General features: G+C 43.5%; 1 protein-coding gene across 4 annotated transcripts in view; it reads left to right on the top strand.

Moving 5' to 3' along the window:
* RARB (retinoic acid receptor beta) overlaps positions 1–15,404 on the top strand; it is an 829,117-nt gene that overhangs the window by 636,132 nt on the left and 177,581 nt on the right. The window contains exon 1 of one of the 4 annotated variants that reach the window (XM_020971102.2): positions 6,438–7,137. The exons of 2 other annotated variants lie outside the window; for them this stretch is intronic. In XM_020971102.2, coding sequence (XP_020826761.1) covers positions 6,774–7,137 — 364 coding nt within the window. In that variant the 5' untranslated portion in view covers positions 6,438–6,773. Of the gene's footprint in view, positions 1–6,437; positions 7,138–15,404 lie in introns of those variants that run through there. One more of the 4 variants, XM_020971098.2, reaches the window with a different exon arrangement.

Below are 15,404 nucleotides of genomic sequence, written 5' to 3'. Positions count from 1 at the left end.
CTTTCTGATTGAACCCTCACTCTTATATAAGGCTCTGACAAAGAGGGACACTGTGAACCGCCCAGAGTGGGAATCACTGGAACTCTCTAAGGAGTAGCCAGAGTGAGTCAAAGAAGAGAGCAGTCACTTGGAGTCAGAAGACCTGGGTTCAGGAGCTCTGTTGCTAAGTACATGGCTGACCTGGGCAAGGTGCTTCATATCTTTGGGCCTAATTTCTCATCTGTAAAATCTCATCTGGGGTTCTTGCATCTCTAAATCTATGATTTTTCTTTATCGAAGAGAGGAAAAGCTTATCGAAGGAAGCCCTTGAGAGAAAGGGTAGCCAGGAAAGGGTGGAGTGGTCAAAACCCAAGGTGGAGCGGGGGGGCTTCATGGCCAATCCCCCCTCCCTTTCCCGCTACCATGATGATGCATCCACCTTGGAGTTCATAGTCGTAAAGTACATTGGGGCCCCTCAGGTGGTGAGTTCTATTGAAGCGAGCGTGACTTTATTAGCAGGTGTTTTTTATGAAAGGCTGGAAATCAAAGGCCAGGTGGGACAGGTACCTTTCTAATCACTGGTCTTTCTCCCAGCAACTGACACACAGGAATTTGGGCCTGTCAGAGTTGAAGTGGTAATCTCGATGTCAGCACTTGCCTGGGATTCCGGGAAAACACCGAGCTTGGCTCTCTCTGTTTTCACTTCTTAAACACACCCATCACTCACAACTAACCATTTACTCTGCTGTCAAACCTGCATCGGGAGGAGTTTAGACGAGATTAATAGTAAAACACATGTAAAGAAGCAGAGGGTGTTTTAGATGCCTCCCCCCGTTTTTTTTTTTCCAGCGAGCTGCCTTAGTTTTTGCTTGCTTGTGCCTCATCCAAATGGCCTGAGATGGATAAGCCTGAGCCCGTGAAAACCTTTCTATTTAGACATCACAGGTCATTTGACCAATTTCAAGGAAGGCCGTCGTAAAGCCAGTATGGCACGAGAGTTCTGGGTCTCAGCACGGCTCTTCAGTTCCAGCATGCTTACGGAGCATGATTCATGGGCCTTCATTCCAGACTGTCCAGTGGATAATGGCTGTACAAAACCCAGAGAAACAGATGTAGGCCCCGAACCTGGGCCATAAATTTTTGGTTTATGATTATGGGTTTCAAATGTGCTATGTCACTCTGACAAATAATACTGTAACTCAGAAGCAGAATCGGTTTCTCTCACCGGCTCTAACTTTGGTTTTGGTATTTGTCGTCAAGAAGACTTTTGTCATAAAGTTTGTCGAGCTGTTCATGAAACAGAAAAGGAGAAATGAGTCAGTCAGGGTCGTGGAATGTTATTTCAAGTAACTCCCAAAGGGATGGTTTGAGCGCACCTCTTTCTTATTTGAACACCAGAATGTAATGGATATTTAAAATGTAGGCCAACAATTTTTATTTCATCTTAGACAAATGAACCAGGTAGCTATTCACTCTTCACTCATGGATATTTAGCTTGAAATGATCTCTAGTTAATGGTTAGATAATTGTGATTTATTTTTGTGCCTCTCCCTTAATTTGCGTTATGAGGAGGAATTTGGGAAAGAGGAAAGGTTTGGGGTGGGGGGGATAAATATAATATCTAAGATCCGTCGTCACAAAAGAGTTAAATAGCATGTGACTAAATCATGGGACTGTTTTAATAAATTAATACTTGAGTTAATCAATAATAGTAACAGTTGTTATAAGCATAATTAATTCATCATGGAAAATGATGAATTGACTAGCTAATATCGATGCATTAAGGAAAAGCTATCTTATTCTACTCACAAGTATTTAAGTACAAATTACTGGCATTTCATTTCCAAAGTGGCCATGGAGCCTTCTGTATTTTGGAGAAACTCCAAGAATTCAGTTCAATTCAATAAGCGTTAATTTTAGCACCTATAATGGGGTGGGTACAGAAAAAGGAGGCTGTGCCAGGCACTTTGTATAAAAAGCAAATAAAATAGTTCTTACCCTCAGAAAGCTTACATTCTCCTCAGGGAGAACATGTTCACTGAGAAGGAAATTCAAATATGCACATGTATATGTATATGTATATATATATATATATATATGTATAGATGTACACATATGTACATATACCTATACACACACAGGAGTTTGGGGGTAGGAGGAAACAGACAGAAGATGTGGTATTTGCAGTGAGTCTTAAAGAACTAAGGATTTCAAGAGATGGAGGTGAAGAAGGAAGGCATTCTGATCATTGGAGACACCCTGTGCAGAGGCATGAACAAAAGATATAGAATGTCCCGTATGAAGAACAAGAATGAGGCCAATTTGTCTAGAACACAGAAGGCTTGAGGGGCATAATGTGAAATCAACTTAGAACAGGGGTTTTAAACTTTTTTGTATCATGAACCTCTTCTGAAAATCATATTTTTAAATGAATAAAACAAAATACCTAGGACTAGAAGGGTAACTCACTACCAATCAATCAGTCAATCAACAAACATTTATTACATGCCTATTATGTGCCAGGCACTGTGCTAAGTGCCTAGAGATACAAAAAGAGGAAAAAGACAGTCCCCGTCCTCAAGGAACTTACAATGTAATAGAATCTAACTATATTGAAATATAATCTATACACAGGAATCGTGTGTAATCTAACAGACTATAATAATTACAACAATTTTGAAGTAGTGATAAACATAATGATATTTTGAGGTATCTGTAACAACTGTACTATGGGATAAAAATATCTTTGATTCTTATTGGTGAAAAAATTATAACTACTACTAATCCTCCTGTGATTTGTTTGCTACATTCATAATCGAAGGAAAGGCTAAATTTTAGTCAAAAGTTTGTGAAAATAAAGATGTAATATTCACCCCACACCCCATGTGCTAGCTCTTCTTAAGCAAGGAGAAATAAAAATATCAGACCTATGCTTTAGAATGATCAATTTGGCCATGGTATGAAGGGTAAATTAGAAACTGAAGCCAAGGAAACCATCTGTGAGTCTAGTGCAGTGGTTTTGATGGGAGGGTCTAAATGTGAGTAGAGAGAAGGAGATATCTGTGAGGAGTGAACATGGAATTCACCAGACTTAGCCACTGGTTGGCTTTGGGGGAAGAGGGAGAGTAAAGAGCTGAGGATGATACTGGGGTTGGAATTATAACTTAATGGGCGGATGGGTGGATGAGTGGATGGATGGATAGATGGATGGATGGATGGATGGAAGGATGTGTGGATGGATGGATGGATGGATGGATGGATGGATGGATGGATGGATGGATGGATGGAAGGATGGGTGGATGGATGGATGGATGGATGGATGGATGGATGGATGGGATGGATGGAGGGATAGATGGTGATGTCCTCCAAAGAATCAGGGAAGTTGGTAAGAGGAAGAGGGTTTTGAGTTGCATATCAGAAATTCTCTTACACAATAAAAACATACTTTTATTTGAGGGGAGGTTATTTTCCCCCTTTTATCATTAACCAGTTGGGGGAATGCTTGCTATGTCTTTGGCCTCTTCATATACCACCACCGGTCTCTTCAGGGGTTGAAGACACAGTTCTCTTCTTCAGGAAGATAGACCTTGTGTTCTAGTGACAGACTGGATTTGGAGGCCTGGAGGACCTGGATTTGTATACCAGCTCAGCCACTTAATGGCCTTTTGGCTTTGGGTACCTTCGGGCCTCAGTTTCCTCATCTATAGAATAAAAGGGTTGAATCAGACAACCTCCCAATCTGTCATCAGACTAGAAGAATTAGAGATTTTTAAGACCAGAAGAGGATTCTAGGGGTCTATGTTGTGTTCTTATAGTGATGGAAGCAGAACCATTGGAGGTACTCCATTTTGAAATCCCCCCTTCCCTCAGGGAAGGAAGCTTCCTCAACATCTTCTTTGTGATGTCTTCTAGTATGGAAACCTTACAGTGTTGGGATAGTTCAACTTAAGTTCTTCCTAGTGCATTTCAGACACAGCTGCTTATTATCACAGCCCTTATCATAAGGCATTGTTAAGTCCATTATTTAAAATAAGTGGACCTCTATCCCACGGAACTTGGTTGGGATGGGGAAGGGATCGTTAAAATGGAATTTGGAGTTACAGATTGTGTGTCCTAACTTAGAAATGGATGGCATCCTGGGGTATCTTTAAAACTATCTTAAGGAGAGTATGTTAAATGTTGGGCACCGTCCTTTCCACGCTGGGGCAGCTGGGGAAGGGGCACCTCTCATCCTAGAAGTTTCTTCATTCTCAAAATGGTGATGAAGCATCTGCATCATCTCCTTTATAATATCAAGGGACATTATGGGAAGTGTTGCCATGGGTCTTTAGAAAGGGATCTTGGACAAGAGGATGCTTCAACCCTGCAAAGTGATCTTTGGAACTTTTCCGAGGGGAGCAGTGTTGCTGCCTGGGGTACAGCGGTATTCTGCTACCTTCCCCCCAGACTTACCTTTACATTTTACATTTTTTCCCCTTTTTTAGGCAATTGGGGTTAAGTGACTTGCCCAGGGTCACACAGCTAGTTAAGTGTCAAGTGTTTGGTCTGAGGTCGGATTTGAACTCTGGTCCTCCTGAATCCAGGGCCGGTGCTCTATCCACAGCCACCTAGGTGCCCCCCCCACTTACTTTTAAAGGCTCCAGATGCCAGAATGCCTTGAGTGATAGGAGCATGGCTCCTCGGTTCACCCCACCCTCCCAAGGGATGGAAAGAATGGGAGAGAAGGCTGTCTTTGACATTTATCTACTGGATATTTCATTCCTTGGCACGTTGAATCCATTAGGCAATTTGAGGACATTGGCCACCAGGTGAATCTGGTCTTTCTATCACCTTCTTTGTCTGGAGTGGATGGAGTTATTTATAAATACATCCGTCCTGAACTCGCCTTAGGTCATCAGCACCCCCACCCCGCCCCACATACAATTGTTATTGTTGCCGGTTATGTCTTTTTTTTTTTTTTAAGGAGTGAGAAGAGATCATGGTAGCAATATCACAGAAGGGTCCTTTCAAAACAAAACACAAACAAAAACCCATGCCTACGCCTCCAAACCAAAGTTCAGACTTAGCTGCCGTCCCCCAAATGTCTAATTTGTATCTTTAATTTTAAAGGTTTGCTCGTGCGAACAAACGTCATTTGGGGCATGACCGGGGTCATGCGGTGAATTTTGACTTCGAGTAAGAACGAATGCCTTTGAATTGAGAATCAGGGGATGCCTGATTTCAGTCCCTCTAGGTTTAGTACTGTGGCCACTTCACTGCTTTGGGCCTCAGTTTTCTTCCCTGTAAAATGAAGAGATTGGAATTATGCTTTATGCAAGAAAAAGAGTTCCGGATTTGAGCTCAGAAGGTCTGAGTTCAAATCCACTAACTGCCTGCCTGGACAACCTCGCCCAAGCCAATTAATCTCCCCCAGATTTCTTTCTTTCGCTCATAAAATGAATTGTAGCTGCGTCCATGGTGCAGTGGAAAGAATACTGCATTTGGAGTCAGAAGATGTGGGTTCAAATCCTGTCTTTGTCCCTTACAACCTGGCTCTGTGACTTTGTGCAAATCAATCTATTTAGCTCTCTGGATCTCCCTGTCCTCACAGGGTAAAATGCATTCCACAATCCGTGCGGGGCTCTTCCCCTGCGGCGATTAGCACCCTGCCTGGCACTCAGGAGGTGCTTAATAAGTGCTTATTCATGGATTGACTTTTCCTCTCCCTCTCCTCTCCAGCTCTATGACCGGTTAGTGAGACGCTGACCCTGGGTCAGAATTCTGCAGCATCCCCTGCCTCCTGCGGCCCCGGAGGCATCTCGGAATGAATGAATACGCGCAGTGTGCGTTTTCATCCCAGAGGGGCTCCAAGGGGACTGTCAGATGCCTAGAAGGAACGAAAAAAGGGGGAGATTGTGCGTGTAGATCCCATTTTCCAATCGTATGGGGACTGCGGCTCTCTCAGGGAGTGGGGAAATGCATAAGTTGCAAGGAATTTAGCCGACAGAGGGGCGCACGCAGGGGGGAGGGAAGGGAGAGAGAGAGAGAGAGAGAGAGAGAGAGAGAGAGAGAGAGAGAGAGAGAGAGAGAGAGAGAGAGAGAGAGAGAGAGAGAGAGAGAGAGAGAGAGAGAGAGAGAGAGAGAGAGAGGAGGAAAAACACATATGAAAGACAAAAAAAACAAATAAAAAGGGAGGGACTTGTCTTTGCCCAAACATTAGCCAGAGGCAGTCTTTTCGCGGTTTCCCTTTCCATTTAAAAAAAAAAAAGCAAACTGGCAAGGCGGGAGGGGGCAGGGGGTGGAGAAAGGACAGTAGTTGTTGCATTGTTTTTGAAGGTGAGGGGTGGGCAGGAGCCTCCCGCCCGTGGCAGCCTGCAGCCCGGCTGGCTGCTTTTGCAAGGCTGCAGGGCGATTTTAAGCTGTGTGAGAATCCTGGGAGTTGGTGATGTCAGACTAGTTGGGTCATTTGAAGGTTAGCAGCCTGGGAAGGGTTCATAGAAAGTTCACTCGCATATATTAGGCAATCCAATCTTTCATTCTGGGTGACACAAGGAGTAGGAAGTGAGCTGTTCAGAAGCAGAAGGATCTATTCTTTGCAGAAGGGGGGGACCCGAGGTTCCCCCATCCGAGGCGCTGGAGGACCGGGACTCCGGGGACCGGGACCGCCTGGTCCAGAGCTCCGCAAGCAGCCTCCGCTGGGGAGCCTGCGTGGATCCGGGGGGGTTTCTGGGGGCGTTTCCCCGGACCTGACCCTAGGCATTGGCCCCGATCCCCCCCGCCCTGCTGGATTGGCTGAGCAGCCTGGAAAATGGTAAATGACCATTCGGATCAATTACAGGCTTTTAGCGGTGTTGTCTGTCATAATTCATGATTCGGGTCTGGGAAAAGGACCAGCAGCCCAGCGTGCCAAGAAAGGGGCAGAGTTGGATGGAGTTGGGTGGACTTCTCCCGTGCCTCCTGCCTCTCCACCCCTAGAGGATAAAGCACTTTTGCAGACATTCAGTAGAGAGAGGGGAGAGACCATGTTTGACTGTATGGATGTTCTCGCAGTGAGCCCTGGGCAAATCCTGGACTTCTATACTGCGAGCCCGTCTTCTTGCATGCTCCAGGAGAAAGCCCTCAAAGCATGCTTCAGTGGATTGACACAATCCGAGTGGCAGCGCCGGCACACTGCTCAATGTAGGTCCCATGCTTTTCTCTGTGTGTGTGCGTGCCTGTGTGTATGTGTTTCTCCAGGTGTGTGGGTGTAAGTGCCCCCCCCAAACACCCGGCCCCCTTTCCTCCTTGCATGCAATAAAGATGTAATTGCTAGGACAAAGGGCTGGCTTATTTAATACTGGCTGGAGGAGCGATGTGCCCTCAGCAGAAAATACCCTGAACAATGTTTTTAGTCCCCTCCGCGTCCTGTGTCCCCATCCAGACTTCGCAGGGGGAAAAAGAGTTTCAGGTCTGTGCAAAGAGAGGGGAGGAAAAACAGATAGGAGTTTGGATTTGGACAGACTGACACGTTCTCTCCCTGCAGTTCTGAACTCAGAAGTAGATGGAGAGACAGACAGACAGCGCTAAGTTTTCCAGTCTTGGGGAATGGCCCAAGAGAATGCAGAGTAATCCAAGTAGCATTTGTCCCTCTCCCTGGCAAGGGACTGGACTCTGATCTGGGAGTTCATGGAAAGCGAGCTCCCTGGGACTGTCCCCCCCCCCCCTTCTGTTTGCCTTTGCTTGGAAAAGGCAATATTTCTTAGCCCTGACCTTACTGCCAACTTTCTGATTCACTTTGTTGCTCTAAGAAGTCGCTGTTTTGCTAGAAAACTCCCGGCCACGAACACCCCTTGTGTTAGGTCATCAATTATTTCCATATCTGGAGCTTCAGGCGGGGGGGATGGAAAGGAGTTGAGATGGAGGGGGAGGAAACCCTTGTGCCTGGTAGCTAAGTTAAAAAAAAATGCATGTATTGACTATTTGGTTATCTGATGCTGACATTGGCGAGGCTGAGGCTCCCAGTAGCGGGCTTAGCAGCCCGGCCTGGAGCTTGAGAAATGACCAGGAGGACGGGGATCTCCCACCTCCGAGCCCCTGCCACTGCGAGCCCGCAGGATGCTTCACCGCCTTGACACTGATTGAGATCGACGACTGAGTTATCTGTCATAAGGTGTTTTTTAGCGCTTTCCTTAACCTTCGTTTAGAGCCTTAGCCTGGAGATCCAGATCCGCGTTTCCAACCTGCATTTTTCAAGGGGGTCAAAGTTCAGCTGGAAGAGGATTTAGTTGGCTCTCGGGTGGCTTTGAAAAAATATCCGAGGTTTAAACTTCGTCCTGAACTTTTCTCCTCTCCATGGTCAGGCTGGGACTTGGCCCCAGGGAATCACTGGAGTGGGATGGGTAAAAAGCTGGAACCACTGCGTGCCCGCAGCCCTGCTCTTTCGTATTCCTCCCCCCCAGCCCTGGGAAGAAGGCTTTGCCACCCGCAGCCTTTGAGAGGTTGGTTTGTCCTCCTGGAGCTGCTGTTTCAGAAGAAATGCATCTTCTTTTGTGACGGGCATTCTCCCTCCCTGGGAACTGCGAGCTTTGCAAGATCGCGTTCTAAACCCTGCTCCCCCCCGGTCTTAGAATTGGCCTCTCATTGCCAGCGAAAACCCAGTTAGCAGTTCCAGGAGCCCGCCCTGGGAATCCTTGAAACTTTATTATTTTATTATTATTATTATTATATTATTATTATATTAAATTTCTAAGAGCTCCCCGATGCAAACAATTTCTCTGCTGGGGAATTTGGAGAGGGGGGACAAATCTACACAGAAGACACCCTCAGGAAGTTAGGAGACCCAATAAAGCTTTTACTGAGAGTTTTTCCTGTTTTGTAATTGACCCCAAACATGCCTATTAAGTTGCAGGAGGAGGGAAAAATGCAATTTGTTTGCTTTTGCCCAAGTTAAACATAGGATTTGCCTTATCTGAGGAGAGCTATTGGTAAATGTGTCATTCGCCCAGGGCCAGAAGATAAGAGGGGAGTGTTGATAACAGCAAAGTTCAGCTAATCAAAGAAGCTTGCATTAGGAAGAGTAAATAAAGAAATTGGACAAAGGGATCTCAGGAATTTCAGTGTCTTTCCCCTCCCCCCACTTTTTTTTTTTTTGCAAGCCATCAGATCAACCCTCCGGGATGGTGAGCGTCCCGGCTTGAGCCCCAACTTAACCTGAGTGGGGAAAAAAAAGGACCTCGAAAATATTAGCTGAGCTCTACAAATTTTCTTATCGTCCCAAGGCTCCATCTTACAGTTTGCAAAGCTGATAGGGCAGATAGTCTTAAAAAATGTTGAAGATAGCGTCCTAATAAGTGTGCCCTGGTCCCATTTGTAACCACAGCACCAATGCTATCGACGCAAGACTTATCAAAATAGCATCTGGGTTATAGTGAATGTGAAGTAAGCTTGGCTTAACTGCAGTCTCTTCCCCCTTCCCTTTTCCTTTTTGTTTTATGAATGCCCAGACCAAAGAGAAATTACATTTTTTTAAATGAACGGTTTGGGCTCTTCCGACAAAGGAAGTGCAGGGTAGAATTTTCCTCTTGCAAATTCTGGGGACAACAAGGCTAAAATTCTAAAAGCAATTTGAGGCTCAGACCGCAGTGATTCCTTTGTAGGGTGTTAGGTTTGTTTGTTTGTTTTTCCGCTCCCAAGTTATTAAAATCAAACTTTAAAGGACAGCAAAGACCCTAAGTTAACTTCTTAGATATTGCCTTCCCTTCTTTCCCTCCTCTCCCCTCCTTTTTTTTTTTTTTAAGACAGAAAAATGATACGCGGGACAGCTGTTGGCTCAGGGCCTCCGAATTGCCCCGGTGGAAAAATGCAGAGTCCGGCTTAGGTGGATACTGTGGAAATGAAAGCTCCAGGCAGACAGTGCCTTCTGAAATACCCTGGAAGGAGGGTCCTGTCCTGCCCACTGGCAAAGTTGCCAGGTTTCTCTTCCTATGCCTTATGGAATGGTCTTGGGGACTGATTGCCCCAGATGTTTGCTGCGTTAATTCTATTGTTCAGTGCCCAGAATGTGAATCCTGAAATCTTGTAGATTTAGGTATGGTTAGCTTCAGTGAAGTCAAACTGAAATAACTGCTTGGGACATTTTCCTTGTTAGTTTCACAACCATAAAATATGAAGACAATTTTTTTTAACCTGGTTAAAAAAAGCATTAATAGATTTTTTTACTTGGCATGAGAATTTTGCAACTTGAAGGGGAAGGATTTTCTATTTAAAGGACATACTAGGGGTGAGTCATAGGATAAGAAGAGACCTTTCCCCCCATAATTGTGACCTAAATTCTAAGCATTAAAAGTGTCCAAACCTTGTCCCTGGTAGATAGAAAATGGGGTCAAAGTAGCCGAATTGGAAAGTGCCCAGGCTGACAGCTAGCTTCCCTCCCAGTTGCAGTTTTGAATAGAACACTTCTCAGAAAAGGCTCCGCTCTTATTTTAAAGTGGGCTATAATTTTCTGCTTCTCAGCAACATGAGGGTAGTAAGTTATACCATCAGAAATAGGAGAAGACGAAAAGGGACTTTAGCTGAAACCTGAAAGACAGCCCAGGCAAGGGAGCGTTTAGAAACCAAGGCAGAAGGGAGGTTCTGCTCGACAAGCTAGTGAAGTTTTCTTTTCCTGTTGGGGATTTAAACAGGAAAAAAAAAAAGACATAGGTTAATAAATGTAAACAGTTACATAAATTGATCCCCCGGCAGGTTTTATTGATCTGCAGTTTTGGTAGAAAAACTGTTCCTAACTTTATTGTTTTGCATGAGGCCAGTAGAAATACAGGATTCTTTTAGGAGAAAAAAATGGGAGAAACAGAGATTTCCACTGAGCCTCGGATTTCCATTGGCACCGGACTCTTGGATTGATTTGGAACTCCAAGATCTGGTGCTTGCAGAACCAGCTTATATGGGACTCAGGCCTTCTGGCCTGTTAACAGAGATAGTACTTCTGATGAGCTGCCTGGAATGGTCAAAACTTGGGGGTTCCATTTCTCTCCATAAATGAACCATCCCATTTTCTTCCTAATTGGGACATTTTTCCCTTTTCTTTTAAGATTACCTGAGCAATATCTCCATTCATTTTTCCTAGTAAATAAGGAGGTCTAAGAGGGGGGATTTGTTTTTATATATTATATTTCTCTTCTGGGTAATCACAATTCCTCGTATTCAAGTCCTGGGGATACTGAGGAACAGGAAATAACAAGTCATTGTGTTTCTTTCTTCCTTTGCCTTCCTCACCTTCCCATACTGCCACAACAAAATGATGAAGTTGGGGCAGCTAGGTGGCTCAGTGGATAGAGTTCTGGCTTTGGAGTCAGGAGGACCTGAGTTCAGATCTGGCCTCGGACACTTGACACTAGCTGTGTGACCCTGGGCAAGTCACTTAACCCAAAAAGCAAAAAAAAAAAAATGATGAAGTTGAAATACCATGGTATTTGGAGCAGAGGACCTGAGTTCAGATTCTGCTTCTGCTATTATCTATGTGACCTCGGCCAAGAGGATTCACCTGTCTGGGTTTTAGGTTCCTCATCCAGGAAAAGAAGGCTGCTATACCCGATGATGTTACTGTGTGACCATTCACTCATCCTCTCTGAGTCTAGATTTCTTTTTCTATTAAAAAAAAAAAGAGGGATCTGGGCTAAATTGCCTCCAAGGTCCTTTTCAGATTCCAGATCTGTGATGCTATGAATTTGCTACCTCTGTGTCCTTGAGCAAATTACTTTAAACTCATCTTTAAAATAAGTGGGATGTCCTCCAGCTCCCGATCTGTGATCCTGTGATTTCTAATCATCCCTTAGAGTTCTGATCTCTGAGCCTGTCCTTTTCCCCATTCACGTCTCCCTTCAACACTTATGGAATGTGCACTGGCTCCAAGACCCTCTGGGAAGAGCTCACAGCACAGATGTCTAATATAGCATTCCTGCCTGACCTCCTGGAGTTTGCTTTTTTTTAAATCAGGTTTCAATTCAGAAGGAAGAAAGGAAGAAAAAAATGGAATTTTGGATGGAGAATCTGAATTCCTAATTAGGAAATTGCTATTATTTAGAAGGAAGTTGAATTTACTAAAAAGTATCTATAAAACCCAGTTAGAAAATGGAGAAACTGGTTCAGGTTATTAAAACCTTCTTCACCATGGGCATGTACATGTGTGTGTGTGTGTGTGTGTGTGTGTGTGTGTGTGTGTGTGTGTGTGTGTGTGTGTGTTTTCTTGATGAATTTTGTGTTCATGCTAATTTACTCATGCTTAATCATCAGTGTTATACTTTAAATGTTTTACTATAAATTCATTAGCCTAGACTTAGCTCAGTTAGCTGGGATGCTTGGGGAATGGCTTTTCTGGTTGATTGAATATTCTGGTTAACTGAATGTGGGCTAATCAGAAAACCCGTTTTGTATTACCATTGGTAAGAATAATTCTAAATTTGTTAGTTCTAATTCATTGTGTGGGATATTTGAATAGAATTTTATCTTTTTTTCAAGTTTGCATATTCTCCTTCCCTTCCAGTCTTCGTATTGAAAAGGAATTCTTACAGAATAATTTTTTCCCTCCCAAGTTATTAAAGTCAAACTTTCAAGGATAGCACAGACCCTAAGTTAACTTGTTAGATATTCCCTTCCCTCCTTCCCCTCCCCTCCTTTTTTTTACAGGGTAAATATTAGCTCACATTTGTATCATCACTACAAAGTGTGCAAAACAAATTTCATACATTCTCTCATTGTAGCATCATAACAGCCCTATGGTCAGTGTTATTCTCCCCATTTTATAGGTGAAGAGACTGAAGCTCAGAAGGTTAAATGAGGTGCCCATCATCACACAAACAGGAATTTGAACCACAGCCTGTCCAATGCCAGTGTTCTGTCCACTGGGTGATGTTTCCACTCTGTCTCATAGCTGATAGAAAGTGTAAGAGATTATCTTCGGGATATACTGACTCTCTAGTCATGGGATCGCAGTGCTTAGCACTGGAGGGAAACTTGGTGATCGATCTTCTGGTCTAGTTCCCTTATTTTTCATCTTAAGAAACTGAGCCTCAAGAATTTAGATGGTAGGATCAGAGACTTTGAGATGAAAGGGATTTCAGGGTACCATTTAGTCCAACTCTCTTAACTTTATAGATGAGGAAACCGAGGCTTGGGGGAGTCAAGTGGTATACCAGGGTGACGTGAGGGAATAAGAGCTGGAAATTTTAACACAGACTCTCTGACTCCAACTCCAGAGAACTTGGCGTGAAATTAATCTGCTTTAAGAAAAGAGAGAGACAAGAAAGAAGGAAGGAAAGGAAAGAAGGAAGGAAGGAAGGAAGGAAGGAAGGAAGGAAGGAAGGAAGGAAGGAAGGAAGGAAGGAAGGAAGGAAGGAAGGAAAGAAAAAGAAAGAAAGAGAGAGAAAGAAAGAAAGAAAGAAAGAAAGAAAGAAAGAAAGAAAGAAAGAAAGAAAGAAAGAAAGAAAGAAAGAGAGAGAGAGAGACAACCCAAATACAGGTCTATTGCATTGTTTTCATCTGTCTCTTTTCTTAAAAGGATGAGTTTAGGAGGAGGAAAAAAAGAGGTTAATTGAGGATTACAGGTTAATCAGTGTCTTCTTACTATAGTGATATGTAGGTAATTTCTACCAAACTAACTTATCAAAGAGCAGATGAGATACCATGTGCCATCTGCAAGGTCTAATAATACCCTGTATCAATCAAGATATTCCTCTGCATTCTGGCCTCATTTCTGGGGCATCATTATCTTATCTCTAAAAGCATAAACTGGGGTGTGTGTGTGTGTGTGTGTGTGTGTGTGTGTGTGTGTGTGTGTGTGTGTGTGTTTAACCCCTTTATAAAGCATATCCTCTCCTCCTAGGGAAGAGGAGAGTCAGGACCAGGTTGCAGACATAAGCATTGTCTCTGGCAGATCCTGGTACGGGACCCAGAGCTCGACCAGGCAGTGGATTTGCAGAATTCCATGGCCATGAATGATGGGTGCGATATTGCAAGCACATCATTCAGAAAGAATAGACTGATTAGCCCCATCTGGATGTGAGGAGACATCATCTTTCCAGATATTAGTAACTTTGGCTTGAATGTTTTCTCTTGTTGAGGGACGTGGTTTCAAGCAAAAGATACTACTCTCCTAGAACGGAGGGGAGACAATCTACAGAAAATGAACCCAAGTAGGTTAGCAGCAGGTGGGATTGATCATCATTTCAGGACAATTTGTCCAAATAGAACTTAAGAGTTGGGGGAGGAGGAGAAGAGTGAGGTGAATCACAGCAAATTCAGAAATCATAATTACAAATGTATCTTGTGTCATTTCCTAGTCCTTAGCCATCCACTTCCAGGGGATTTCTGACAAGACAGCCTACTGTTTGCTATATATTTTCTATGTAGTCTGATGTATTATCTACCTAAATGTGGATTGGGGAAAATACAGCAATTCTTGTGGTCTAAACAAATCCCTGTTTGATTTTATATGGGCACAGTTTCCCTCCTCTGGCCCCATATTAGCAAATTCAAGGCTTTTTCTTTGCCCTAGCCACAAATATTAGAGCCTCTGGACGACTGCTCTTGCCCAGTCCTTCCTTCCCAAGCCCCACCTCTAGTTTCTGTGCCCATGTACCCATTTCCTTGTCCCCCAAAGGTTCTCTTGACAGGGAGTTTGAATGTCTGTTGCCTGATGGGGATGGGGAGGCAGAGAATTCATGGAGAATCCCCAGGGGTCCCCAGACCACAGTTCTGGAAATACTGCCCATCGTACAGATTAGAGAGCTATGTTGTCAAGGCCAAAGATATTTCCTTTTTTCCTTTGGATGTCAGGACAGGAGTTATTTTTCTAATATTACTCAGGTCTACTTGGCTGTCTGTTGTCAACTTCATTCTTGTTCTCTGCAGAGTCAAATTTTGTCAAATCAAAAATATAATCTATGAAACCACTTTGGTAGAAATGATGTAGCTAAGACCTTCTTAGATTAGACGATTATGTCAGCTGAGTAGAAATGAAAATTTGGACCCCATCTATCCCAATTTACTGAGCTTTCAACAGTAAACGGGGTCTTGATGCTGTTAAGAGTGAAAGAAAAAAAAAACCCTTCCAGAAATATTAAAGCTTTCAGGCTACAGTACCTTTGTCTCATCATCAAAGACCATAATTATAAAAGGCTGCTGTTGTGGAGACTGGTTCAAAAGATTTTTAGGGCCTGGTCTATTGGAAAGCTTGGGGGCGTAATTAACTAAAATGGAAATAGATGCAAGTGAAATTTTGTTCCTGATGTTTTAATTTAGTGCAGTCCCGCCATGTGTTATGGAAGAGAATTCTTAAAGGCAAACATAATTATTTCATTATGGTCTTCAGAATGCCTTCATTGGCTTTAATGACAAGAAGCTGCCGAAGAAGCTATACATTTTAATTAGTCCTCCTTATATTTACATCAGATAAATAACAAATAATTGAT

The sequence above is a fragment of the Phascolarctos cinereus genome, unplaced genomic scaffold, assembly GCF_003287225.1.
Source record: "Phascolarctos cinereus isolate Bilbo 61053 unplaced genomic scaffold, phaCin_HiC Scaffold_1;HRSCAF=81, whole genome shotgun sequence".
NCBI lineage: Eukaryota > Metazoa > Chordata > Mammalia > Diprotodontia > Phascolarctidae > Phascolarctos > Phascolarctos cinereus.
This window is presented reverse-complemented; position numbering and strand designations above follow the sequence as displayed.